This window comes from Mauremys mutica, chromosome 7 (assembly GCF_020497125.1).
Source record: "Mauremys mutica isolate MM-2020 ecotype Southern chromosome 7, ASM2049712v1, whole genome shotgun sequence".
NCBI lineage: Eukaryota > Metazoa > Chordata > Testudines > Geoemydidae > Mauremys > Mauremys mutica.
In genome coordinates, this window is record NC_059078.1 from 32,585,966 (window position 1) to 32,613,112 (window position 27,147).

The 27,147-nt window shown below is 56.8% G+C and overlaps 1 protein-coding gene across 1 annotated transcript in view; it reads right to left on the minus strand.

Moving 5' to 3' along the window:
• Positions 1–27,147, minus strand: part of NRXN2 (neurexin 2) — a 369,827-nt gene that overhangs the window by 328,047 nt on the left and 14,633 nt on the right. The window contains exon 2 of the mRNA XM_045024465.1: positions 680–1,835. Within this exon, the coding sequence (XP_044880400.1) occupies positions 680–1,397 (718 nt within the window). The 5' untranslated portion in view covers positions 1,398–1,835. The remainder of the gene's footprint in view (positions 1–679; positions 1,836–27,147) is intronic.

Below are 27,147 nucleotides of genomic sequence, written 5' to 3' on the forward strand. Positions count from 1 at the left end.
CTAAGCCAGAGATTCCCCCACTCCAGCAACCCAGCCTCTATAACCACTGGACCCCGCTCCCCTCACACAGCTGACATAGAACCCAGGAGTCCTGGCTCCCAGCCCCGTGCTCTAACCTTAAAAACCTCGACAACCAGGACAGAACAGCAACACCCACAAACAAACCCCGATAATAAAAGAAATAAGCTCCCCACAAAGCGGCATCCCCAAAGGCTCCAGCCTGCAGCCTGTCCATCCCTGTCCCCTCCTCTGAATGCCCTGATAGAAGCTGCCAAAGAAGAGATGGGGCCAGGCCCAAATCTGGGGCCAGATCCCACAGCATGGGCAAGGGGCCAGCACCCCAAACCTGGATAGCTGACACCCCAAACACTCTCCCAGGTTGCACAGAGCCCATCCCAGCCAGTCAGGCGCCACGGCTGTGACAGCTCAGCCAGGCTCCTGGTGGCACAAAGCAGAGGCCAAGGGCTGACGCAACTGACAAGTCCAAGCCCCTCTCTGCCGGCACCATTCTGGGAAAGGGGAGAGCATGCTGGGAGGGCGTGGGAGGGTCGCGCTCTCTCTGCTGCTGCCCAGCCTGTCCCTAGAGCAATCCCCCCACTCTGGGGAGGGACAGTGAACCATCTGGGCCACACCCCTGCTCCAAACCCTCCCCCTCCCCTCCTGTCCCCTGGCGTCTCACCTTCGCTGCAGAACTTGCCCTGGAAGCCGGTCATACTGCAGTCGCACTGCACCTCGCCATTCAGCACGCTGCAGAGCCCCCCGTGGGCACAGGGATTCTGCTTGGTGCACAGGTACTCCGTGTCGCTGCGGATGCCCTGGCTGCCCAGCAGGGCCGGCGGCGTGTCGCCCACCTTGAGGTTGGCCACCAGCCCCTTGAAGGGCACCTCGTACTTGACGGTGCTCAGGGTAAGCGCCGAGAGGCGCACATCGGGCGGGATCCCCCCCACAAAGAGGTCGCTCTCCACCGCCATGTCCCGCCGCTTGGACTTGACCTCGGCCACCTTGGCCTCGCCATCCACCACCAGCATGGTCTCTCGGTAGTTGCGGGTCAGGAGCACCATGTGCCAGCGGTCGTCATCCACGGGCGTCTCCAGGTGCAGCTTGGCAGGCTCAGCACAGGAGATGGTGAAACGCAGGCGCAGGCGCCCATCAGTGATCATGAGCTCCAGGAAGTCGCAGTTCCCCCCATCGTCCAGGTAAAGCACCAGCGCCCGCGAGACGTTTGTCTTCAGGCTAAAGCTCAGCTCCCCCAAGGAGCTGGCATCCCAGCGGGCATAGCGGGCCCACTGCCCCGTGGCACCACCGAACTCCAGTGCCGCCCCGCCCGCCCCGGGGCCCAGCAGGGCACCCATCAGCAGCACCAAGGGCAGCAGTCTGGCCATGGCGCCCAGTTGCATCTGTCCCTGCCCCCCCCTCAAGGCAAATGCTGGGCACCGCCCCCCAACTGCCACAGCCTCAGATCCTCATGGGGGGGGCAGGCGGCTGGATGGGGGGAGGGAGGGGCAGGCGGGGTTGGGGTGCGGTGGCTTCCTTGGAGGCCGGGGAGCAGGTGGAGATGAGTGGGGGGCTCCGCTCAGAGGGAGGGTGGGGGCCTTTCACTGCCGCTCAATGACAAGGGGCAATGGGATGCCAGAATCCAAATATCCAGAAGTCAGAGAGAACAAATCCAGGCCCCCGTCAAGTCAACCCCCTCCCCCCACCCAGCCTCCACCAATCACAGGCTCCAGGTCCAGCTCCAACAAGTTACAGCATCCTCCTCCAGCGGGGTGCAGAGCCAGCCGTGCCCACAGGGCGTGCTCAGCCCAGCTCCAGCGTCGCGTCGCAGGAGGGCGGAGCTGCGAGGAGAGAGAGGAGACATGTGAGGCCAGGCCATGTGCACCAAAGGGTTAATACAACGCAGCCCACATTCCCATAGCTGAGGGCTGAACCCAGGCGTTCAGGGAACACCTCCTCCCCCAACCCTAGGGCTGGCTACTCTCGCCAGAAATTCCTCTTCTTATAGAAGTTCCAGCCCAGAACCTCCTCTGATTGGTTGCTCTTCCCCACTTTCCCCACCTCCTGTGGGAGGGTGGCCAATCAGAGCTGACACAGGAGGCCAAGTAGCACCCCATCCCCCCATCCAACAGGATTTTGGGTAAGGGAGAGGGAAGAGGAAGCAGGCCATACCATTCTCACAGGGAGGGGAGGGGAGGGGAGAGGTGGGAGCAGGCTGTACCTTTCTCACAGGGAGGGGGAGCGGTGGGAGCAGATCATACTATTCTCACAGAAAGAAGACAGGTGGAAAGGAGGAAGCAGGCCTTACCATTCTCACAGAGAGAGAGGTGGGAGCAGGCTGTACCATTCTCACAGTGAGGATGGGGGAGAGAGAGAGAGAGAAAGAGGTGGGAGCCAGGGGCGGCTCTAGAAAATAGGCTGCCCCAAGCAGCCGTGCGCAGCGCCGCCCCTTCCCCGGTCCTGCGGCCGGTCCCCTCTTCGCGCGGCTCCGGCTGAGCTCCCGCAGGCATGCCTGCGGGAGCTCAACTGGAGCCGCGGGAAGAGGGGACCCGCCGCAGTCATGACTGCGGCAGGTCCACTCGTCCCGGGCTCCGGTGGACCTCCCGCAGGCATACCTGCGGCAGGTCCACCGGAGCCAAATGCCGCCCCCCAGGGAAAGGGCCGCCCCACGCGCCTGCTTGGCGCGCTGGGGTCTAGAGCCGGCCCTGGTGGGAGCAGGCCATACCATTCTCACAGCGAGGAGGGAAGTGAAGAGGCGGAGCAGGCTATACCATTTTTACAGCAAGGACAAGGCGGGAGAGGCAGGAGCAGGCCATACCATTCTCACAGCGAGGATGGTGGGGAAGGAGGGAGCAGGTCATATTCTCACAGCAAGAATGGATGGGAAGTAGGGAGCAGGTCATACTATTCTCACAGTGAGGATGGGCAGGCTGTACCACTCTCATAGTGAGGAGGAAGGTGAAAAGGTGGGAGCAGACCATACCATTCTCACAGCAAGGGGGGGAAGAGGCGGGAGCAGGCTATACCATTCTCACAGAGAGGAGACGGGTGGAGAGGTGGGAGCAGGCCATACCATTCTTACAGTGAGGAGGGGGGGAGAGAAAGGAGTAAGCCATACCATTCTCATAGCAAAGATGAGGGGGAGAGGAGGGAGCAAGCCATACCATTCTCACAGTGAAGGGAGGGGAGAGGTGGGAGCAGACCGTACCATTCTCATAGTGAGGATGGGTGGGAAGGAGGGAGCTGGTCATACTATTCTCACAGTGAGGAGGGGGATGGGGGAAAGAGAGAGGTGGGAGCAGGCCGTACCATTCTCACAATGAGAAGGAAGGTGAAGAGGCGGGAGAAGGCCATACCATTCTCACAGGGAAAAGAGAAAGAGAGAGAGGCGGGAGCAGGCTGTACCATTCTCACAGCAAGGATGGGGGGAGGGAGCAGGTCATATTATTCTCACAAGAAGGATGGGGGGGAAGGGCAGAGCAGGCCATACCATTGTCATAGAGACAGATGCTGCTCCCTCCTCCCCTCAGTTTACTCCTTGCTCCTCCACCCTCCCTTTGGACTTGTTCTGATATCTGCCCCCCAAGCAACCCTGCTGAGGGCCCAGTGCCGACTGCTCTCCCAGCCACACACCCTGTGTTCTTTGCACAGGGCCCCAGCCCCCGGTTGTTCCAGGGATAGGTGACCAGAGCAGCTGCCTTCGATGCCAACCTCCAGGGGACTAGGGTGGCTCCCGCCAGCCATCCTACACACACTGGCTTATTTGCACAGGGACAATCCCAGCCCACCCCGTTATTTGCACAGACCAGTCCCCACCACCATGTTATTTGATCAGACCCTCCCTGTGGGCCATATGCCATTTACAGCCTTCCCCCTCCCCCCTGCGACAATCTGCATCTCATCATTGTGCTGCCAGTCAGGCATTATTTATAACCCACCCACCACTGGCATACTATAGGCAGAGGGGGGCATGGTGAGGGGGGAAGGGACCAGAAAGAGGAGGGGGTGGGACAGAGGGGAACAGAGAGTAGGTCTGATTGGAGACAGCAGGGATTGGATGGGCCCATGGGTCTGATGCAAGGCGGCAGGAGGAGGTGAGATACTGGGGTGGGTGGGCCCATTGGTCGAACCTGTTACCCCTACCCAGCGACCATGGCAACCAACCCTCATTAACACCCTGTCACCCCAAAAATCTATTAAAAGAACAAATGTAAATGGGGTGGGGGAAGGGGTGGTTTCCGCGGTAACACGGCACCGGGGATATGGCATCATGCAAATGAGGTACGGCAGGTTATTTATAACTGTGCCTCGTCTGTGCCCCTCATTGGGTAATGGGGGCCATTAGCATGCGCTGCATAATTAGCCAATCACATTAAATGCTGCACCTGTGCGAGGGGAGGCACTGATTGATGCCTGAGCAGTGTGCTGGGGGGCTGGGCTCTGAGCCCCATGATTCTCCCTCCTCAGCGCCATCATCCCCTCTCGGTCGCTCGGGTGTGTAGTGGGATGAGGGGTAGTTTTTCCTGCCCCCACCAAATCCCAGCAGACTGCACCAAGGGATGAGACTGTAGTGGAGGGTTGGATTCAGTTGAACCTCCTCCCCGTGCTTCTCACTCCCCCAACTCATCCCCTCAACCCCCATCTCTCCTCACCCTTGCACCCCCTCCCCGTTACCATCCCACTTCCTTCCCTTGCACTCCTCCCCTACAATCCCCACCCCTCCTCCTTCCCCCCCAGCCCTCTGTCCCCCCCTTACCATCCACACCCACCCCTCCTTGTCTATTTTAGAGGAGGAAATTAATTAACTATTGATTCCTGCTGCCCAGAGTGATGGGGTCACATTCCCACCAGCCAGGTGGTGGCCTGCAGGGAGATACAGGGAGCTGGAAGGCTCTCCATGCAGCCACGGTTTGGAGCAATGCAGTCACAAACACGGGATGGGGAAGAATGAACATGGGGGCTGGTTTTACACAGTGAACTGCGGGGGAGGGACAGGAGGCCTCAGTTCTATCTTCACCTCTGGGAGGGGAGAGCAGTTTACTGGGTTAGAGAGAGCGGGGCTGGGAATCAGGATGCCTGGGCTCTATTCCCAGCTCTGGGAGTGAAGTGGGGTCCAGTGTGTTAGAGCGGGGGAAGAGGAGTCCGGACTCCTGGGTTCAGGAAGGAGTCTGTGGCAGATCTGGGAATTGAACCCAGGAGTCCTGAGTCCCAGTGCCCTAACCACAAAGGCCTCCTTCCACCCAGCTCTTCTGGGGAATTAGGAGAAACACAGCTAGGATTCATGCCATGAAGCTTGGATTGCAATATATTCCTGACCCCAAATCAGGGTCAAGAGCAGTATGGTCTTGATTAAGTTTAAGGTACATCAAATCAAGGGTGCTCTCCCCTAAACATCCCACTATGCACACAGATGCAAAACAAGATTGGTGCTAGCAGCAACATCCAATGAACTTTGGGTGAAACCCCCACCGGCCCTTGTCTAACAGGCTCTCAGTGCTGCATCGTTCACCTGAGGAACTCCCTGCTACAAGAAAATGATCAAACAATTCTCATTCTTCCTCTCCGGATCATAGCAACCTGGGTGTCTAAGCACAGCACAACAAGTAGAATTACACCACTGAGCCAGGAACAGCCACCACTTAAATCCTGGGCAAGTAAATGCTAAGAAGAGTTGACACGTTATTATTTGCACTGGTGTCAGCTGAGATCAGAGCCCAGACATGCCACGTGGTGCACCGATTGAGACTGGGGCCCTGCTGCACCAGGGGCTGTGTAGACATACATTGATAAACAATCCCCACCCGAAAGAGTTCACTGTCTAAATAGACAAAAGAGAGGAGGGGAAACAGTGGCTCCAGGAGGCAAATGGACTGGCCCAAGCTCAGTGGCAGAGCCAGGGCTAGAACCCAGGAGTCCTGGCTCCCATCCAGCACGCTACCCCCAGCAGCTCATCCTTCAGGTTGTGGGTACTGTGCTTTGACCTTGAGGTGCCAAGATCCCAAGGATGGTTGTAACAAAATCATGTAGCAGGAAGTTCCACAGGTGAGCAGCACTGCATCGAGTGTAGAGGGGTGGGTGCTGTCCCTTGCAGGGATCCTGGGAGTCCAAGATTGGGCCCCTGAGCCACTCTGCCACACCAGTTCCCATCTTCATGGATCTGCTCGGAGAGGTATGAGTCCCTGCCCCCGTACCATCCTCAGTATCACAGTTCCAGCATGGTACGGCAGCCCTGGGGTGTCACTTCAGATTACGCGTGTCGCCGAGCGTGTGCAGACAAGTACGAAGGACCCCGTGCTCATGTGCTCTACTCTGCCAGCCCCGCAGGCTCTGCCAGCCTGGCTCTGTGCTGGGCAGCTAGGCCAGCGCGGGGAGTTCAGGGGACACAATGTCCTTTGGATCCCACAGGCAGGGATCTCTCTCCCTCCCCCCATCCTTGTTTCTGAGCCGGGTTGCAGGGCAGCATCCTGCAACAGGGGCTGCCAGCCACTCAGCGTGGTGTGCAAGGAGCAGCTCCAGAGACAAGCAACTGTGAGCAGGGCCAGTCTTGTGTGAGCACACATTTATGGGCTCAAGAAGTACCATAGGAGCTTGCAAAGGTACATGCACATGCAGACACATTGCCTCATGCAAGGACACATGTGTGAGTGCACATAGCCAGAGCCTGCTGTGAGTCCACACACAGATGTGCTCCCACAGCCACATCACCCCGTGCAAGGACACGCACTCACATGCATGTGCACATGGCCAGAGCCTCATGTGAGCCCACCCCTCCCTGCCTCTGTAGCCCCATCATCCTGTGCAAGGCCACACACACGCAACACAGCCAAGACCCTGTGCAAGCACATGCCCGCACAAAAACAGCAGCCCCCCCATCACATCCAGTTGCACATGCACACACACACACACACACACATGCCTCAGTAGGACAAATCCCTCACAGCGGGGACCACACCAGCAGACTCCATCATGTATCATACTATCCATGGCACACGCACACAGGTAACACCAGTGGGAAGGGGGAGGGAACTGAGCATCAGCACTCCTGGGATCCATTCTCAGCTCTGGGAGGGCAGTGGGGACTAGTGGTTAGAGCAGGGGGGGGGAGTCAGGTTCTACCCCGTCTCATCCACTTCCTTCCCCTTGCCTGTGCCTCTGTTACTCCTTCCTCCCCTCCTCCCCCCCCGGCAACAACATGGTATAGGTGCTTAGGGCTAGCTAACACGGGGACCATCCAGCCTATCAGTACCTGGGCTGATTTATTTACCCTGCCCTCCCAGCGCAGCATAGACACAGCGAGTGGCCTTCACACTACACGTTTACCAGGCAGCTCTTAATAAAAGCTGCCGTCATGCCAGCCCAATGCCATAACCTCCACTGGCTTCCACCATAGGGGCAAGAACCTACCCTGAGGGGCACAGAGCACAGGGCCATCCCCAGCCTAGAGCATCTCATTCCCTGCTCTAACCCGCTGGCCCCCCACTCCCCTCCCAGAACTGGGCAAGGAACCCAGGAGTCCTGTGCAGGGCAAAGAAATAGTTTTAAGATAGCTAAACCTGAGGGGCTGCGATCAGGGGAGGAGGGATAAGGGAGCAGTGTCCAGAGAACCTGTTCCTGGAGGAGTTCTTGGCCCTGGGGGGAACCACCTCCAACGGGGGAGGAAGACAGGAACCCGGGAGTCCAGTATCCCCTGTCCCACCCCACACACAGTCGCTCCAGTCTACTGCCTCTGGCCCAAGGGTGTCTCCTTGCATTAGGGCAAGCAGGCAGGCTGCTCAGACACGTGTGAAGAGCCGTCTCCCTCCCAGATCCCCGAGTGCTGCCAGCCACACACTGCCCCAAGCCAGGCAAGCACCGTGCCTGGACATGCTGCCTCCCCAAATCCCTCTGCTTCCATCACACCCCCTAGCCAGAACCGAGGGCTCCTCCCACCCCAGCCCCTCCAACCCCCCTCCCCCAGCACCCCATCCCCCACTCACACACACACACCGACCCCCACTGGGTCTCTTTCCACCTCCTCCTCCATACACACCCCAACCCCCTGCTGGGCCTCCCCCCTCCTTCTCCCACACACACACCCCGACTGGACCTCCGCCCATTCCCCCTTTCACACACCCCAATCCTCTGCCAGACCTCCCCCCCATCCCATCCCCCCCTCACGTACCCTGCCAGGCCTCCCCCCCCATCCCATCCTCCCCACACACACCCCAACCCCCTGCCAGGCCTCCCCCCAATCCCATCCTCCCCACACACACCCTGACCCCCTGCTGGGCCTCCCCCTCATCCCATCCCCCCCTCACATACTCCAACCCCCTGCCAGGCCTCCCCTCTGATACACTCTGATCCCCTGCTGGGCCTATCCCCTCCAACTCCAATCCCCTGCCAGATCCCCGAGTGCTGCCCGCCCTCACTGCATCCCCCTCCCATCACACACCCCAGTCCTCTGTCAGGCCTCTGCCCCATCCCATCCTCCCCTCACACACACACTGTGTTCCCACTTTCGGGCCTTCCCCCCACCCACAAGTCCCCAGCCCTAACCTCAACCCCAAACTGCCAGCCCCCAACACCAGCTTCCAGGGCCTCCCCCTCCTATTTCAACAACTGGGTAAACAACATGGTCTGCTGAGTCTTGCTTTGGCCAGACGCTCTCAAGTAATCCAGTTGGGAGGGCAGTGGGGTACAGTAGTTAGAGCAGGGGGCTGGGACTCAGGACTCCTGGGTTCTCTCCTGGCTCTTAGAGGGGAGAGGGTTGCAGGGCCGCCCGGGGGGGGGCAAGTGGGGCAATTTGCCCCAGGGGCCCCCACGAGAATATAGTATCCTATAGTATTGCAACTTTTTTTTATGGAAGGGGCCCCCGAAATCCCTTTGCCCCAGGCCCCCTCAATCCTCTGGGCAGCCCTGGAAGGTTGGTGGGACTGGGAATCAGGACTTGTGAAGAGATGGCTCAGTGCACAAGACACACACACTACTTACAGTACGGCAGGCTGGGAATGGCAGTTGCTTTATTCAGCTAAACATCAGGGTGGGGGGGAAAACACTCACAAGCTAAACAGGAAGCCTGGACGGAGTGGAGCCTGGCTCCCAACCATGGCAGTCAGGAATAACCCAGTTAACCCCATGATGACCACTTTACTACAGGATTCCTGGGTTCTTTCTTTCCCCAGCTCTGGGAAGGGAGCAAGTCTCCCAGTTAGAGAAGGGGATAGAGAGCCAGGACTCCTGGCTCAAGGTGAAATTTCTGGGTCCTCCAGAAGTGCTGACATTCTTCATTTATTTTCTATAGCTAACATGGCCAGAGCCCAGGGTGGGAAGGGAGCGAAGAGAGGAGGGGAATGCTGGGTGGGAGCAAGGGGGCAGTAAAGAGGGAGGGATCGCAACCTAGGGGCGCTAAAGTCCCACAGCCCCAGCAAGCAGTGTCTCACTAATCCCAAGCACAACCAGGGCAGGCATCGATCGGTGCTCAGCGCTGCCACTGCAGGGCGCCTTGAAGGTCAAGCAGAGGAGGAGACCTGGGTGTGGGGAGCGTTGGACAGATCGACTCCAGGGAGAGCTAATAACCCCCAGGCTTCTGCCAAGGGCCCACCTAGCCCCGATGTCCCCCACTCCCTGCTCTGCATCAGACCATGCAGCGCCCGGGCCGATCTCAGTCAAGGTCTGTGCAGCGCCCAGCCCCACGGGGTCCCCGCTCTGGGTCAGGGTCTGTGCAGCGCCTGGGCCGATCTCAGTCAGGGTCCGTGCAGCGCCCAGCCCCACGGGGTCCCCGCTCTGGGTCGGGGTCTGTGCAGCGCCTGGGCCGATCTCAGTCAGGGTCCGTGCAGCGCCCAGCCCCATGGGGCCCCCGCTCTGTGTCAGGGACTGTGCAGCGCCTGGGCCAATCTCAGTCAGGGTCCATGCAGCGCCCAGCCCAAAGGGGCCCTAATCTCACTTGAGGTCCAGGCAATGCCCGGCCCAATGGGGGCCCTAATCTCCATTGCAGACAGAGTGGGGAATCAGTGCAGTGCCCGGGGACTCTTGTACATACAGCAACATGCATTTCTGAATCCGCCGGCTCTGTGCGTAACAGGCCCTGTGGTGAGAGACGGGCAAGGGTGCCGGAGTTCCCAGATGCCTGGTTCCATATTTAAGCACCAAGCTGTTGCTTTCACACCCGCGTGCCCTGACTCAACAGAGGAGCACGGGCTCCACTGTCTATGAATACAAGGCAAGCGGGACACCTAACGGCAACACGGGGATCCCTGCGGCCTGGGAGAGAAATGGGGGAGTGGGACACGGGGCCTTTCCCTCCAAGGGGGAGGTAGCTCTGATCTGGCCGCAGGGGGATAGGCTGGCTCAGGGGAAATGAGTGGGAGGGGGCTTTCCCCTCTAAGGCATCATCAATTCCATCTCCTCGCAGTTCCAGCTGAGGGGTTTAACCACAGGGGCGGCTTCAGGCATCAGCACGCCAAGCGCGTACATGAGGCGGCTGGTCGCCGTGAGGGTGGCAGGCAGGCTGCCTTCTGCGGCTTGCCTGCGGAGGGTCCGCTGGTCCCGCGAAGCCACAGAACCAGCGGACCCTCCGCAGGCAAGCCGCCGAAGGCAGCCTGCCTGCCGTGCTTGGGGCAGCAAAATGCCTAGAGCTGCCCCTGTTTAACCACCACCTTCTCTCTCAAAAAAGACACTGATCTCTGTGAAATGGGGGTAGGAGTGGAGGGGTGATTAAAAGGCTTTGGAGGATGCAGCATCAGGGGGGCTGGAAGGGGCAGTGGAGCGGGCAGCATCAGGCACTGAGTTTGTGCTGTTAATTTTGACTAACCTCAAATTATGTTTATGTCAATAATAGAATTGCCTCCCTCAGACCCACCCACAACTAGACTCTGAGCCCGGGTGATTCCGAAATCCAAATCCTGAACTCGGCTGCACTTGAACTGCATGAAAATATAATTACCTGGAGTCCTGGCCCCCAGCCCCCTGGCTCCAACCCGCTAGACCCCACGCCCCACCCAGAGCTGGAGACAGGACCCAGGAGTCCCAGCTCCCAATTCTGTTCTTTACTTAGGGCTTAGGACTACTGGGTTCTATCCCTGGCTCTGGGACGCAGGTGGGGTCAAGTGGGATAAGGGGGAGGCAGGGTTGGAACCAGGACTTCTGGGTTCTATACCTGGCTCTGGGAGGGGAGTGGGATCTAATGGGATAGAGCAGGGGTAGAGCAGAGAGTCAGGACTCCTGTGTCCTAGGGGATGTTGGTGAGGTGCACGGTCCTTGGGCTGCCCCAGTACTGGGGGTGAATTTCACACCATCTATGCAGAGAAGGCATTAAACAGTCTGGCACCCCGTGGGTTGCATCTGGCCATGAGCCCAGCCACCCAGGTTCAAAGCCACTGCCCCTCGGGGGACTCAAAACTGAGAGCTGGTATGTGCCCACAGAGGGGGGCTGTATGGTTGTCCAAGTGTGGGTGGGCACTGAGGTACCCCTCCCTGCTCCACGATACCTCCTCAGAGTTCTGGGCAAAGCCTAGGCCCATTGCGCAGCCAGGGTGGGGAACGGAAGCCAGGGAGCTTGAGGTCGGCAGCTTGAATTGATCCTGCCATGCGGCACCAGAATTAGCAGTGCAGCCAGGCCACGTGGTGGCAGACTGGCACCTGGGGGAGGGGGGATCCAGTGGCTCTGCAACCTTGGGGTGACTTCTAGCAGGCAGAGCCCTGGGCCAGGAGTAGAATCCAGGAGTCCTGACCCCACCATGCTCTAACCACTAGACCCCACTCCCTTCCCAGAGCTGCTTTCCAAGCAGGGAGGTGACTGCTTTTGACTCTCACAGACAGAGCTTGCAGCAAAGGCAGAAAATATAAATACTAATCAGTGCAGTCCCTTGGGGGAGCGGGCAGAGCAGCTCTGGGCGATCAATCAGCAGCTGTCATCGCTCCCATCACAGGCCAAGACACCAGCCTACGCAGCATGCACGGGCCACCGCACCAAGGGCAAGGGGGAAGAGCTAGTGTTCTCCTCAGCAGTCAGTGCTAGCCCTAATGCCCCAGCACAGCACTAGGGGGTGCTGTGCTGCAGAGTAGGGGGCTCTCTCCCCTCGCAATCAGTGCTGACGCAGCATGGCATTAGGGGGTGCTGTGCTGCAGGGAATGGTGTCAGGGGCTCAGTAAGGGGCACTCTCCCCTGACAGGCCCTTAAAATTCCTCCATACAATGTGGCTGTTAGAAACCTGCTGAGTCACACCCCAGAGATGGCTGCATTTTATGGAAGATCTTGTGAGTACATGGCAGACCTCAGAATAGAACCCAGGAGTCCTGCCTCCCAGTCCCTCCCCCTGCCCTGCTCTGCTCTTACCCACTAGACCCCTCTCCCCTCCCACCCCAGGAAATCTGATAAGTATCACAATAATTCAGGAGATTAAAGGATTGGCTGTGAAAAGTCCATCCTTGCCCGGGGTCACTAGGATATGGCATTTCCACCCTGGATCAAAAAAACCCTGTCTCAGCTATTTCCCACCCCCGATCTCTCCCTAGTGCTCCCCCATCTTCCAATCTGCTCCCCCCAATTAAGAGCCCTGTACTTTAGCCCTCTCCAGCCTGGGACTCACCTCCCTCCCTGGCACCTGCCCTCCACTCACACCCCAGCTGGTCCATGTTTCTAGCCCCTCCCAGGCACTGCACCCAAGCAGGGAGAGTCAACAGTGGGGGAGACAGAAGGAAAAGGGGAAGGAAGGGAGGGCTGGCTCACCCCCCCCCCCATCTCATTCCTGTGCCCTGGCATGGGGGTGTGGGGAGAGTCACATCCCCCACCCCAGGGTACAGCTCATTTGGTGGGCAAACACAGAGCAGTCAGGTCTGGGTGCAACTGAGAGGCACCAAACCTCATTTCAGGGAATAAGGAACTGTGCCACCCCCCAAAAGCATGTTACCATCAGCCTGGCCATGCTGGGCCCAGAACAGACTTGGGGTGTTGCTGGGCCACCTTCCCATGCAAGCACACACACACCCCTCACATACACACACTCTTCACACCCCCTCCTCTCTCACACACACACTCTGCCCTCTGCCCCCAACTGCCCTGCGTTCACCAAGAGAGAATTGTCCAGCCAACCTTCCAGGGCCTCAGAACTGACCCTGACCCATTCCCCACCCTCGCCCCATCCATGAGACAAGTTTGCTGGGTCTCAGCCTGGTCGGTCCCTAGCAGGACAGGGCCCACGAGTCCCCCATCACAGCAGCCCCCTGCATTCCCATCCCCCTGTTACACCGCCCCCAACCCTCCCACCTTACTATTTGTGGATCTCAGCAGCAGGACTGAGTCAGCCACAGAGACGGCGCTTCCCAGTCCTCCCTGGGGGGACCCAGGGTTTAGGACTGACTCAGTCGCGTGGGGGGAGCTGTGTGTGTGCGCGCGTATGTGTCCCTGTCCAGGGGGGCCTCCCCCTGCCATTGCCCTCCCTCTGGGGACACACACAGAAGTCAGGCTGCGTGACAAGAGCACCTAGAGAATCTGAGAGATCACCCCCCCATCCCAGCACAGACCCCTTTCCTGCACCGACTGAGATTGTTGCCCCAACACAGACCCCTTCCCCGCACCTACCGAGACCGCCCCCCCAGCACAGACCCCCTTCCCACCTCCCAACCAAGATCCAGACCTCCCCCCACCTCCCCAGTCCCAGCACTGACCCCTTCCTCCCACTGACCGAGATCGGGCTCCCCGTCCCAGCACAGACCCCTTCCCACCCTGTGACCAAGATCCGGACACACACACCCTGGTCCCAGCACTGACCCTTCCCCACAACCCAGATCGGGCCTCTCCCATCCCAGCGCAAACCCCTTCCCCCCACCGACCAAGATCAGGCCCCCTCCCCACTCTCAGCACAGACCCCTTCCTCCAACTGACCAAGATCGGGCCCCTCCCCACTCTCAGTACAGACCCTGTCTCTCTCAACCAAGATCACCCCCCTTGTGCCACACTGACCCCCCTGCCTGAGATTGGGGCCCCCCTTGCACTATACAGACTGACCCCTCCCAACTGAGATTGCAACACAAGCAGGTGCCCACAGACCCCCCCCCCCCCAATTGAAACTGGGGCCCTCTCTCACACTGTACAGGCCCCCACACCAATCAGGATCAGGGCCCTCATTGTTCTGGGCACTACACCCCCCACCCCCCCCGAGTGACTGAGCTGGGACCTTCACCACGCCAGGCGCAGCACAGACCCACAGTGAGAGAGAGCCCCTGCCCCAAGAGCTCCCAGTCTGAACGGACAAAGCTGGGGAGTGGGAAAGGACTTGAGCCAGGAATAGAACCCAGGAGTCCTGCACCTAGGGTGACCAGACAGCAAGTGTGAAAAATCGGGACAGGGGGTGGTGAGTAATAGGAGCCTATATAAGAAAAAAGACCCAAAAATCGGGACAGTCCCTATAAAATCAGGAGATCTGGTCACCCTACCTGCACCCTACTTCCCTGCCCACCCCTCTGTGCCACGCTGCCTTTAAACTAATTCCTCGTCTCTTATGCTCTTATAAAAGGCCTGAAGCAAGGGGTCCCCACACACACACACCCCTGCGCCACCCGGCCAGCTCCCGGGCGTGGAAGCGGGAGACGCCTGTTTTTATATTTACACATACGAGGCTCTCTCAATAATTCAGCTGCAGTCAGCTCAGATTAGGGCTTAGCTTGTCCTGCCGGGATCAGTAATAAATAAAATATCACCGGTTAGCGCAGACGTATGGGAGCAGAGGGGAAGGTATCGGGGTGGGGACGTTCTTAATGAAAGGCCTTTAAATCCAGCCCCGAGCTCCCTCAGCAATTGCAGATGAGACAGGCGGGCCTTCAGGGTAACGAGATCAGTCCAGATCGGCCCCCAGGGCGAGGAAAGGGAGGCACGTCTTAACTGCTTCCCGTTTGATGGTAGCGCCTACAAGCCATAGCAGGAATTGGGGGGCCCATCCCACCAAGCACTGCACGGACCCCAAGTGAGATCGGGGCCCCTGTTGTGCCAGGTGCTGCACAGACCCTGCACAGACCCCGACCAAGACTGGGGTCCCTGTCAGACCAGGCACCACACAGGCCCCTGTGACTGCTATCAGGGCTCCCATCGTGCCAGGGGTTGCACAGACCCCTTCAACTGATTTTGTGGCCCCTGTCATTCTGGGCACTGCACAGCTACACACACACCTGACCGAGGTCAGGGTCCCCACTGGGCATGGTGGGCGGCTAGACCCATTTCCTGGGTTATGGGAGGATTAAGAGTTATGCCACCCACACTGCATGGCAGCCTTAACTCTGCCCCTGCTGCTGGCAGCGGAACTGGGACACACCTTGCCCTCATCCAGCACAATTCTATGCATCCTGATGGCTGTATTGCCCAGGATCCTATTGTACCACGGGCTGTACAGACACAGCTTCAAACAGCTTCGCACCCTCCTCCCACTTCCTGCGCTAGGCCATCCAACCACACTGCCCCACCCACCGGGGCCGAGCTCCCCATTGCAGCCACAAAGCCGCCTCTTGAGCCACGGTGGCTACACAAGACTTGACCACGGTGAGGCTGCTGGCGTTCAGAGATCACGGCCTGTCGCATCGCACTGCCCTGTCCAGCTGTCTCCACCTGTTGTCTCTGGGCTTACACTTAGGCCAGGTCCACCCTAGAAGTGCCATGCTGGGAGCGCCACCCCAGTATGGTACCGGCAAAGCCCTTCCAGCGTGGACCCAGCTTAGCCCGACACACAATGGTGTATCCCAGGCCCTGCATGGAACAAGCTGGAGCGGTAAAAGCTTGGCTCCGCCAGCCTAGCTGCCTCTGCACTAAGGGCGTTTGCTGGCACAAATGTGTCGGTTGGAGATCATGCTTGTGCCACAGACATTAGTAGCAGAGGCCAGGCCTCGGACTGCAGGCTGCCAGGGACCGTCTGTTAGTTCTGTACAGCACCTAGCGCGGTTCGGAGCAGTGGCCAGCAGGAGATGTAGCCAGGCTGGTCCTCAGTGCCCATCGCTGCCCAGTTCTGTGTTAGTGCCCACAGTGCGCTGGCCCCATGACAGCGTCATCAGCCCAAGCTCTGCACCTTTCATCCCTAGATCTTGAAGTGTTTTACAAAGGAGGTCAGCCTCATTATCCCCATTGTACAGGGGGAAAAACTGAGGCACAAAGCGGCAGTGTGACTCATCCCAGGTCACCCAGCAGGCCATGGCTGAGCTGGGAGTAGAGCCCTGTCCATCACAGGGCCACCCAGAGGATTCAGGGGGCCTGGGGCAAAGCAATTTCGGGGGCTCCTTCCATAAAAAAAAATTGCAATACTATATTCTCGTGGCCTGGGCCCGGGCAAATTGCCCCACTTGCTCTCCCCCACGGGCGGCCCTGGGAAAAATAAACCTTCCGCGTCTCAGCACAAGCCCAGTTTTGAGAAAACTTCTTTACAAGGTATCACTGGTTCTCAGAATCAGCTAGTGCTAAAAGGCACTAAAGCTCATTAAAAGGGTTGGACAAATATTTTCTGTCAAAACTTTTTTTGGATTGAAAACTAGGGGTTTTTAAAAAGCAGAAAAAAATCACGGACAATGTCTTCTTTCCTTCAAAATTTGTTGTGTTTTTTTTTAATTGAAAAGCTGAAATTATTCTGCCAAAACCTGAATATGGTTTGGGGTTTCAGAAGTGTGTGGCCAAATATTTGCTGCTTGCTGTGTTTGATTGTTTAAAGAAACAATAAAAAATTCTGCTAAAAAAAATATCCAAAACTTTTGAACCACCTCAGCTTGTGACCAAACGCCTGAGCCCATCCAGTCAGAGATTTTTCCAGGTTTCTGATACTCTGCTGGCTTCCTTGACTCATATCTGTCTCCATAACTTTGGGTTCATTTAGCTTAGAACATAAGAACAGCCATACTGGGTCAAACCAAAGGTCCATCCGGCCCAGTATCCTGTCTACCGACAATGGCCAATGCCAAGTGCCCCAGAGGGAGTGAACCTAACAGGTAATGATCAAATGATCTCTCTCCTGCCATCCATCTCCACCCTCTGACAAGCAGATGCTAGGGACACCATTCCTTACCCATCCTGGTTAATAGCCATTAATGGACTTAACCTCCATGCATTTATCTGTTTCCTAGAGACTGGCTCCATGGGGTCCCTCACAAACTGGAGACGGTTACTGTGGGTTTGTCTTTAGTATAGACTATGTACATACTCCACGAACTGAGCATTTGAGCTTGTTCCAGAATCTGGGATGAGCCTATGTTGTGAAAACTAGCACATGCACGTGAATGGACACAGGGTCCTAAAATTAAATTAACCCAGGGGTTCTCAAACTGGGGGTCGGGACCCCTCAGGGGGTCACAAGGTTATTAATGGGGGTCACGAGCTGTCAGCCTCCACCTCAAACCCCGCTTTGCCTCCAGCATTTATAATAGTGTTAAATATTATAGGGGGGGGTGTCACACTCAGAGGTTTGCTATGTAAAAGGGGTCACCAGGACAAAAGTTTGAGAACCACTGAATTAACCCCTCTGAAGCCTCAGGGAATGCAAGGGAGGAGGGGGGGGTCTCCCTTGGTAGGGTTGGGAAGGAGGTAGGTGGTGTAGGATATTGGTCTTTTCATGTGATCCCTCCCCCAGTGGCTAATTTTAAATGAAGCTACCCTCCCCTGACATATATTTCCCTATGGCACTGAAATTAAATATAGACTATAATTTGGCATTTGAGAAGTGAAAGGGATGGTAGCCCTAATGGAAAAGCTAACAGCTTGGCTCTTCTGCAAGTCTCAAACTGCTGAATGAGCTTTAGGGTAGGCAGGGGTGGCTCTAGGTATTTTGCCACCCCAAGCATGGCAGGCAGGCTGTCTTCGGCGGCTTGTCTGCAGGAGGTCCCCGGTCCCTCGGATTCGGCGGCCCGCCTGTGGGAGGTCCACCGAAGCCGCGGGACCAGCGGACCCTCCGCAGGCAAGCCGCCGAAGGCAACCTGCCTGTCGCCCTTGCAGCGACTGGCAGAGCGCCCCCCATGGCTTGCCGCCCCAGGCATGCGCTTGGCGTGCTGGTGTCTGGAGCCGTCCCTGAGGGTAGGGAAGGATGTGCCTCCCAAACAGCCTGGCCCTGCCCCCTATCCGACCCCCACCCACTTCCTGCCCTCCAACTGCCCGCCCCCCTCAGAATCCCCGACCCATCCCTCTCCTTGCCCCCTCACCATCCCCCAGAGACCCCCAACCACCACCTCAGGATCCCACTCCTGCTCCCTGTCCCCTGACTGCCCCAACCCCTATCCACTCCCCCCCGCTGAGTCCTGACAGACCCTCAGAACGCCCACGATCCAACCCCCCCATTCCCTGTCCCCTGACCACCCCCCCAGCCTCTGCCCCCTCCAGCTCAGGCCCCGCCGGAGCCACGCTGCTCCGCTGTTCAGGGACGGTCTTGGGTACGCTGAGGCTCCGGGAGAGGGGCGGAGGCGGGGTCGGGCCAGGGCAGGAGCCTCACCCATTCTCTTGGGGGCCCTTGCAGAGCCCGGGGCCTGGGGCAAACTGCCCCTCTCTGGGCGGCCCTGGTCCATCAGGCCACAAAAGGCAGCCCCTGGGGCAGGCACTGGGGCAGAGGGAAGTCCCAGTGCAAGGAGGAGCGAATGGGGTTTAAGACCAAGTGACTGGCCTGGAGCCGCAAAGAGGCAGCACAGGCCGCTGGCTCAGCCCCCGACCAATATGTGAGTCAGGGGAAGGGCATACTGTGAGCATGCCCTCTTCACATGGCCCTTGGGTCCCTGGCGGGGACAGGGAGATGGCAGAGAAAACGCCACCGTCGCTCTGCATTCTCTGCCGTCACCAAGTTTTTGAGTGGTGAATTTCCCTTGTTGAGGGGGAAGGGGGATGGTGGGGCGGGCACAGCAAGGGCACCCGTGGGTGACATGAAGGGGCATGCTTTACCACTGCTCGCTTACCAGCTGGGCTTCCTCTGTGACCCTGATGGGACCCAGGAGAGGAGCGGAGCCGCAGAGCCCGGGTACTGAGCATGCCTGGTCTCCCCAGGGTGGGCCCATGCCAGGCACCGAGTGTGCCCAGTCTCCACTCCCCACCCCATCTCCAAGCTGCCCCATGCAATCATTACTGGAGAAACGCCAACGCATCAGCTGTGTCTGAGCAGCAAGCAGGAGCTCTTCCATCCACGCAGCGTGTGTAATTAACCGCCTTGAAATAACTCGGAGCCCAGCAACTGCTCCGTTGCAGGCAGCAGATGGAATTAGTGGGGATTCCCCGCACACGGCCCCTCGTACTCCTCCCTACAACTGCCCCCGATACAGCACCCGACTCTGCCTCCCCCTTTCCCTCCATTCCACACAAGCAGAATCCATCCTTACCACCGTTGCAGTTGCCTTCCATGCTCCCAACAACACTGGGATTCGGGTGCTGAAATGCAGCTGCCTCTGGGGTGCAGCAGGGGGACTGTTCATACAGAGATCCTCCACCCAGTGCTGAGATTCAGCCATGTCTGGGGTGGTTGGGCATGGGGGCTGTTTATACAGGGATCCCTTGCTCAGGGCTGAAATGCAGCCACCTCTGGGGTGGAGCACAGGGGGCTGTTTAAGACACTGGCTTTACACAGCACTGTAAATTGACACAGATATTATAGGAAGTAAAGAGACATGCACTGCACTCAAGAGGTCACAGTCTAAGGCCCTGACCCCTAACACTTACAGGAAGGATAACATTACTTTGCCAGAGCAGCCCCCGGTGCACGACTGTGTGGGGGTGGGGAATGCCTCTACACCAAACCTTCCAGGGAGGGAAGTGAGGTCTAGTGGGTTAGAGTAGAGAGCGCTAGGAGTCAGGATGCCTGGGTTCTATCCCCAACTCGGGAAGGGTAGTGGGTTAGAGGTTGGGGGGCTAGGAGCCAGGACTCCTGGGCTCTACAGAGGTCAGACTATGACTTAAAAAGTTGCTTTTTGGGGAATTCCTTAAAATAAACCCTGACCTCTGACTCCCTTGGGTCACAGCTCCAAGGACCCGCCCCACTAGGATCAAAGATGGGATATAAACCCATGTTAACCAGCAGCTTTTAACCCCAGGTCTGCGCAGGAGCCACTGCATTTGCACCCCCATTAGCTGGGCAAGGCGAATCGGAGGGGGCCATGTTGGCTTCTCCACGCCCAGCTCTGACAGACAGAGGAGGGAGATACTCTGTGATCCTTTGTATTCACCCACACCTGGGGTCTCTGCTAGTCCCATTCCCCTTTGTTCTGCCCCACTGCGCCCCCCCCCCAACAGTCAGTCTGCCCCCTCCTGACAGGCCTATCTCTTCAGGTGACACAAAATTCCCATGCTCCAGGAGGATTATAATCCCACACACACTGCAGCCCCATTCCAGTGCCCATTGCAATGCCAGAGGATTATAATCCTACACACACTGCAGCCCCATTCCAGTACCCACTGCAATGCCAGCAGATTATAATCGCACCCACGCTGCAGCTCCATTCCAGTGCCCACTGCAGTGCCAGGGGATTATAATCCCACACGCACTGCAGCCTCATTCCAGTGCCCATTTCAATGCCAGGGGATTATAATCCCACACACACTGCACCCCCATACCAGTGTCCACTGCAGTGCCAGGGGATTATAATCCCACACACGCTGCAGCTCCATTCCACTGCAATGATGCGGGATTATACCCACACACACACACATTGCCTTTTCAGCGCTCCATGCATCCTCAATTCAGATGTAGCATCTTCATTGCAGTGATATTCCAGTAAGAGTAGAGATCCCAGGGAGATTATACTCCTCCAGATGGGGCAGCTCTAAAGCCCCATGAACCTCCCCACTGGTGAAATAGGTGGCTTCTTGCAGTGCCATTCCAGTGGCAGTTGCCATTCCAGTGCTATGATACCCTTTCCAGTGTCAGCTGCCATTCCAGTGCCATAACCCCACCCCTGCAGTGCCCTTCCTCCTCATGGTATTGCTCTACCAGTGCCAGATAAACCCAGCAACAAAATCTCCCTCATACCCTTCCAGTTACCAATTCTCCCTTCCCACACTGGGTGGTGGGCCAGGTTCTACCCACATGTTGTCCTCCGCACCCCTGCCACGAGGTGCCAGAGTGGAGGGTGCAGCCCATGCACCTCCAATGCAGCTCCCCCCAATCACCCATCAATCCAGCCAGCCTGCCCTGCAACAGCCCCCCATGCCATCTGCAACAGCCAGGGCACGAGACACCCAAGCCCCACTCTCCCATCGGTGCAGCCACAGGATGGACCCTAGGACAATTCACCGAGCTCTGCCCACAATGCCTACTGCCCCCTCAGCCACCAGGATGGGAGCAGACAGGCTCCACACTCTGCCAGTCCCATACACATGGGCAGAAATGGTCGCACAGCTCTAAGCTGGTCCTTAAGTGACTCTGCCAAGGTCTTGGAGAATCAAAGCAGCTGGGTCCCTCTCCTTCGCAGGGTATGAGGGCAGAGCCAGGCACTCGCTGGGGCATCAGCCAGCTGACGCCACTAGCAGTCATTAAATTAACTCCAGCCCCAGCTCTGCAGAACCTCCTGAAGTCAGTGGTCTGAGGGGGACTCCAAAGATGGGGTTCAAGCCCTGGTTCTCAAAGGGGATTGGAGTCAGATGGGTTAGAGCAGGGGAGGCTGGGAGTCAGGACTCCTGGGTTCTATTCCTGGCTCTGCCACCGACATTGGGTAAGTCCAGGGCCACCCAGAGGATTCAGGGGGCCTGGAGTCTTCGGCGGCGGGGGACCCCCACCACCGAATTGCTGCTGAAGACCCGGCACTTCGGCGGCGGGTCCTGGAGCGGAAGGACCCCCCGCCGCCAAAGACCCGGAGCAGAAGATGCTCCGGGGACCCGGAGCGAGTGAAGGACCCCACTCCAGGGGCCCCAAAAAACTCTCGTGGGGGCCCCTGTGGGGCCCGGGGCAAATTGCCCCACTTGTCCCCCCCTCTGGGCAGCCCTGGGTAAGTTCATCTTCATGCCTTTGTTTCCCTTCCCACTCTTTGTCTAAATAGACTGTGAGCTCCTGGGGACAGGGACAGTCTCTCACTGTGGGTCTGTGCAGCGCCTGGCATGACAGGGCCCCAATCTTGGTCAAAGCATCTGCATGCCACTGTCATATAAATACCAGGGTTTTTTGGCAGGAAGCCTTGCACACAGGAAAGCAATCACGCTGGATTACAAGGCTGCGTACAACTGGGAAGGTTTTGGGAGGGGGGGGTTACAAATAAAGGATCACTTTTTAAGCCAGGTGCAAATCCATGCTTGCACGAGCTACTGTAAATGAAATCTGGTGCGCTTTTTTTTTTTGGGGGGGGGGGGGAGTGCACTATTGAATTAAGGCCAGAAAGGGTCTGTGGAATTTGTTTTTTTGCTCCTTCTTTTGGCTGCAGGGAAAGAAATTATCCAGCACATTTATCTGGGCCACCACTTTAAAGAAAGGAAAATTATAAAGAAATTACAAACCCGTTAACTACAAGGCGAGAGATTGCACAAGACGTGGGGGAAGGAGGGGTTTTCTTCCCTTCTACGGCAACATTCAAATGTATCAATTAGTCACAGCCCCGGCTTTTGTTTTATAATTGGAAGAAAGGGGCAGCAGAAGGAAATTTAAAAGGGGAAAAAGCAATAACCGAGCAGCAGGTTTATAAACATGCAGGCGCACACACCAGAATTTGGAGCGAATTAAAGAAAGTTGAACTCCTGGGTGGAACGTTGTAGCGAGACGATAAGGAAAAGCAACAGAAGGAGAACGCTCTCCAGGGCTTTTGTGGGGCTGTTTTATCTGAAGTGATAAAACTCCTCGAGTGAAATATTCCAAGGAGAACCCTTCTCAACTATTCACCGCAAGAGGGAGGGAGAGGAAATCAACCTTTCAGTAGGTTCTCTTCTCTGTCTCACAGGCGCTGTGTCTGGGCCCAATCACACACCACTTCGCACCTGGACGTCCAGCTGGAGTTCGGTTTTGTTTAGGCCAGTCGGGAATGGGTTTAGGCTACGCTGAAGCAAAGGCGCTAACGCTGAGGAAGGCAGCACAAGAATGGCTGGAAGCGGAAAGCCAGACATGTTCTAATTTAAAACAAGGCTCCAGTTTTTAACAGGGAGGGGGATTAACCACTGGAACAAACCCCCGAGGGCAGGGGTAGGTTCTCATCTCCAGGCCAGATGGCTGCCATTCTGGAAGATGCTTTAGACCCGTGGTTCTCAACCAGGGGTCCGCGTACCCTTGGGGGTACACTGAGGTCTTCCGGGGGTACATCAACTCATCTAGATATCTGCCTAGTTTTACAACAGGCTACACAAAAAGCACTAGCGAAGTCAGAACAAACTAAAATTTCATACAGACAAAATGCGAAAGGAAGCAGTTTCTCAGTAACAGTGAGGTATGACACTTCTGTATTTTTATGTCTGATTTGGTAAGCAAGTCGTTTTTAAGTGAGGTGAAGCTTGGGGATACGTGAGACAAATCAGACTCCTGCAAGGGGGACAGTTGTCTGGAAAGGCTGATACCACGGCTTTGGATAAACACAAGGGCTTGAGCTCAGTGCAGGGGTGAGGTTCTCTGGCCTGTTGCGCAGAAAGGCAGACGAGAAGATCTAACAGTCCCTTCTGGCCTTTCAGTCTATGAATCCAGGCCTATGAATCCCGTAGCCCCTGAGAAATCAGTGTTGACGGGCTGGATTGCGTTGGTTCGAGACCAGCAGCAACCAGCTTCATCCGGTTTTAAGCCAGTGCCGATATGCCCCATGCCCCATGAAACCACCCCACTTGGCCCACCCAATCTTTGGCTCCATAGGCACCAGGCTGAGAGCCCCCAGCTCTTTGCATCCAGCGATCTCCAAGTGCTCTCCAAAGCAGGCCTGTGTCACCATCTCCCTTCTACAGATGGGGAAACTGAGGCACGGGGAAAGCAGTGACTTGCCCCACGTAACCCAGCAGGCCTGCGGCAGGGCTCAGCATCCCGAGTGCCACAGCAGGGATCTAGCCTCTAGGCCAAGCTGCATTTGGGGTGTAAAACACCACCAGTGGGACACGGCGTGTGGGGAAGCCCCATCTGGCTCAGGTTCCATCCCTCCTGTACTTCGCATGGTTGCTGAGCCTCAGTTCAACCCCAGTGGGGCAAGAAGGGGTGAGGCTGTGGGTCTGGATCCATCCAACTTGATTTCATATGAATATTTCCAGCGCCCTGTCTCCAAAAATCATTTGGCAGGACAGAGCCAGCCCCCAAGCGAGTGAACATGCTGAAGAGAGGGCCTGGGTGCTGCAGGGGGTCGGACAAACCTGCTGACCTACAACCCCACTGCAACACCTGGCTTCTGCATCCAGACAGAGAGAACTGCTCACATGGGCAAAGGGCCACACTAAAAATCTGCTTGGATTCTCCTCCACCCCCCAGAGCGAGTGCTGGGCGTGTGGCTGAGGCCAGAATTAAAAGACAGCTATAAAATAAACTCGCAGCATATTTGTATCCGATCCTGGAGTCCATTCCCTGGGGTGAAAGACCGTGGCAGGTGTCTGTAAATCAAAGCCAAACACCTGAGACATAATAAGTGTGGGATGTAAATACATGGCTACATGAGATGGATAGACACAGACGCATTTCCCTCAGAACCGTATTCATCATTCCCTCTCGCCCTGACAGTCCAGTTCTGGGCTGAGCAGGCACAACAGAACTGGGCCATTCACACTGGGAAATTTGCCGTTGGTTTCCTAATAAAATTCATTAGAGTAGTTGAATTGAGTAGATACCACACACACACAGTGCTCTTGTCAGGTGGGGGCTTATTTTCAGGGTAGAAATCAGACATTCATTTCATTTGGTGGGAGAAAGGCCCTTGGGCGCCAGCCACATACAAAATTGTGGAAACGGAGATGCTATTGTTTGATTTATCTAGGAAAAATTCCTCCCTCTTCCAAAGGCAGCGGTACGTTGCCCCTGATGCTGCGATAGTGTCTGACAGAGGGTTGGAAAAGCGATAAGGTGCTGGGCTGGAGTAATCTAACGCACAAAATTAATAATATAAATGTTTGCAACATGCCAGCAGAGATATCTAACAGCCAGCCTGCGCTAACTAACAGCCCCTACTGCGAAACGCAAGCCAGGAGCTCGGCAACTGACTCCTATTTCCATGGTGGGGGGGTTAATTTTCTTTAAAATCCTATTTTATACAGGGCTTCACACACCACCACTTGTTTCCAAGGATGCCTTTCATTTCTGCTGGGAACCCTCCACTCATTTCCAATATAATTAATCTCCTCTCGTTCTCCAGACAAACTCCCCTTACAGAGCACAACACAGCCTCCCACCCCCACTTTGCTAAGAGAAATGCTCCCCATCCCACGTCAAAATATTTCAAGATACAGACGCTACAGTTAACTCCGGAAAGAGGGGTTCAGAGCTTTGAGCCAATGCCAGCAACATTTTGTCAGATTGTGCTTTCATCTCCCCCGCCAGCCCCCCACCCCACACTGTGTAATTTCATAAGCTTTGGGGTGTTGTGTATTTGTGTGAGAAACAACACTACAAAACACACACAAGAGGCACAATTCATGGAAGCCCCGATCTGCTCCAATCCGAATGAAACCATCCCATTAATATTAAATAATATCGTGAAGCCTTAATAACAACCACCAATCTTCAGCCAGACCCATCTGGAAGCAGAATATCGCTATTTACGAATATGTTAATCCTAGTCTAATCACAGCAGTAGTGCTGTTCTTCAAACCATGCTGGAATTAAAGAATAATACCAACATACGGCTAATATTCACACTGCTTTCTTCCCTTCCTCCGTCTGGGCAAGATGTATTTTTTTAACTCAGCATTTCAGATGATCTATCTGCCGGCGTTCCTCCTAATGCAAAGATATCAACTCCAAATGCCAGTTGCTTGCTTCAGAGAGATAACCTCAACCTTATAGATAAGGTTCACACGCACGCACACACACACACACCGTGTAAAATAAATATATAAAAGACAGCCCCAGGGAAAAAATATTTTGCCAGGTCCCCACCCCCACTGGAGAGCGCAACAAAAGCTAAAATGTCCTCAGCTCGCCTCGTTACACCCCCCCAATATCTCCTCACCCCCACCCCAATGCAGCAATGACTCCCCTGCTGCCCCCCCCATCCACACACCCCAATGCCACCTCTGTCGGCTCTGTGTCAGCAGCGAGGCAACCCCCAGCCCCCACACATAGATCCTTAAAATAGATGTCAGGGTGAGAAGGGGGTGCTCCCCACCCCTGAAATGTGCATGGATCGGCTGTAGCTCCACCACACCCCATCCCCTTGTAGTGATGCCCCCCACAACCCATCCCCACCACCTTGCTGCTTTGCAATGCTATGGAAACCCCCACGGTTGCCACGGCTGCAAAGGGTGGGGGGGGAGGCTAGTGCAAATGGATGCAGCAGTACCCCACCCCCACCCCCTCCCATCGCCCCCCACCCCCAAGGGCAGCGATGGGCGCAGCATCCCGGTACCTGCTCCGGGGGGGGCCTTGTACGTCCAGCTGCTGCAGAGGAAGGCAGGAGACAATAGAAAGGTGGTGGACCCTCCTCCTCCTCCTCTTCTCTCTGCCCTCCCCCCTTCCCTGCCTGGCTCCCTTGCAACAAGAGATGCTGCTGGATGCTGCTCCCGCAATCCGCCTGCAAATATGAGTGGCAGCATCAGCACCACAGCTACAGCGACGCCCCGACGCCCCTCCCTCCCCAGCAGGGGCGGGGGGGTTGTGCAGGCAATTTGGCACTGTGGGGGGGGCATGCACAGAGCAAATACAGCCCCAGGCTGGGGAACCAGATTTCTCCCACCACTGCCATGCACCAGGATAGGGACCAAGCCATGAAGAGCTAGGCAGCCTTGCCTAGTGGGTGGAGCTTGGGGCTGGGAGGCAGGACTCCATTATTGCAATGCCAGTGCAGCCTGGCCTAGTGGGTGGAGTACAGAGCTGGGACCCAGGACTCCATTATTACAATGCTGGGGCAGCCTGGCCTAGTGGGTGGAGTATGGGGCTGGGAGCTGAGACCCTGGTGTTGCAATGCTGGGGCAACCTGGCCTAGTGGGTGGGAGCCAGGACCCCAGTTTTACAATGCTGCATCTGTCCACCACTTGAACAATCCCCCCCCCCCCCAAACAGACACATGATAAAATTAGGGTGATACATTTGCAAACTCTAGGGGACAGGGACCTAGATTTCCTGCATCCCTCTCAAGTGGGAACGGGAG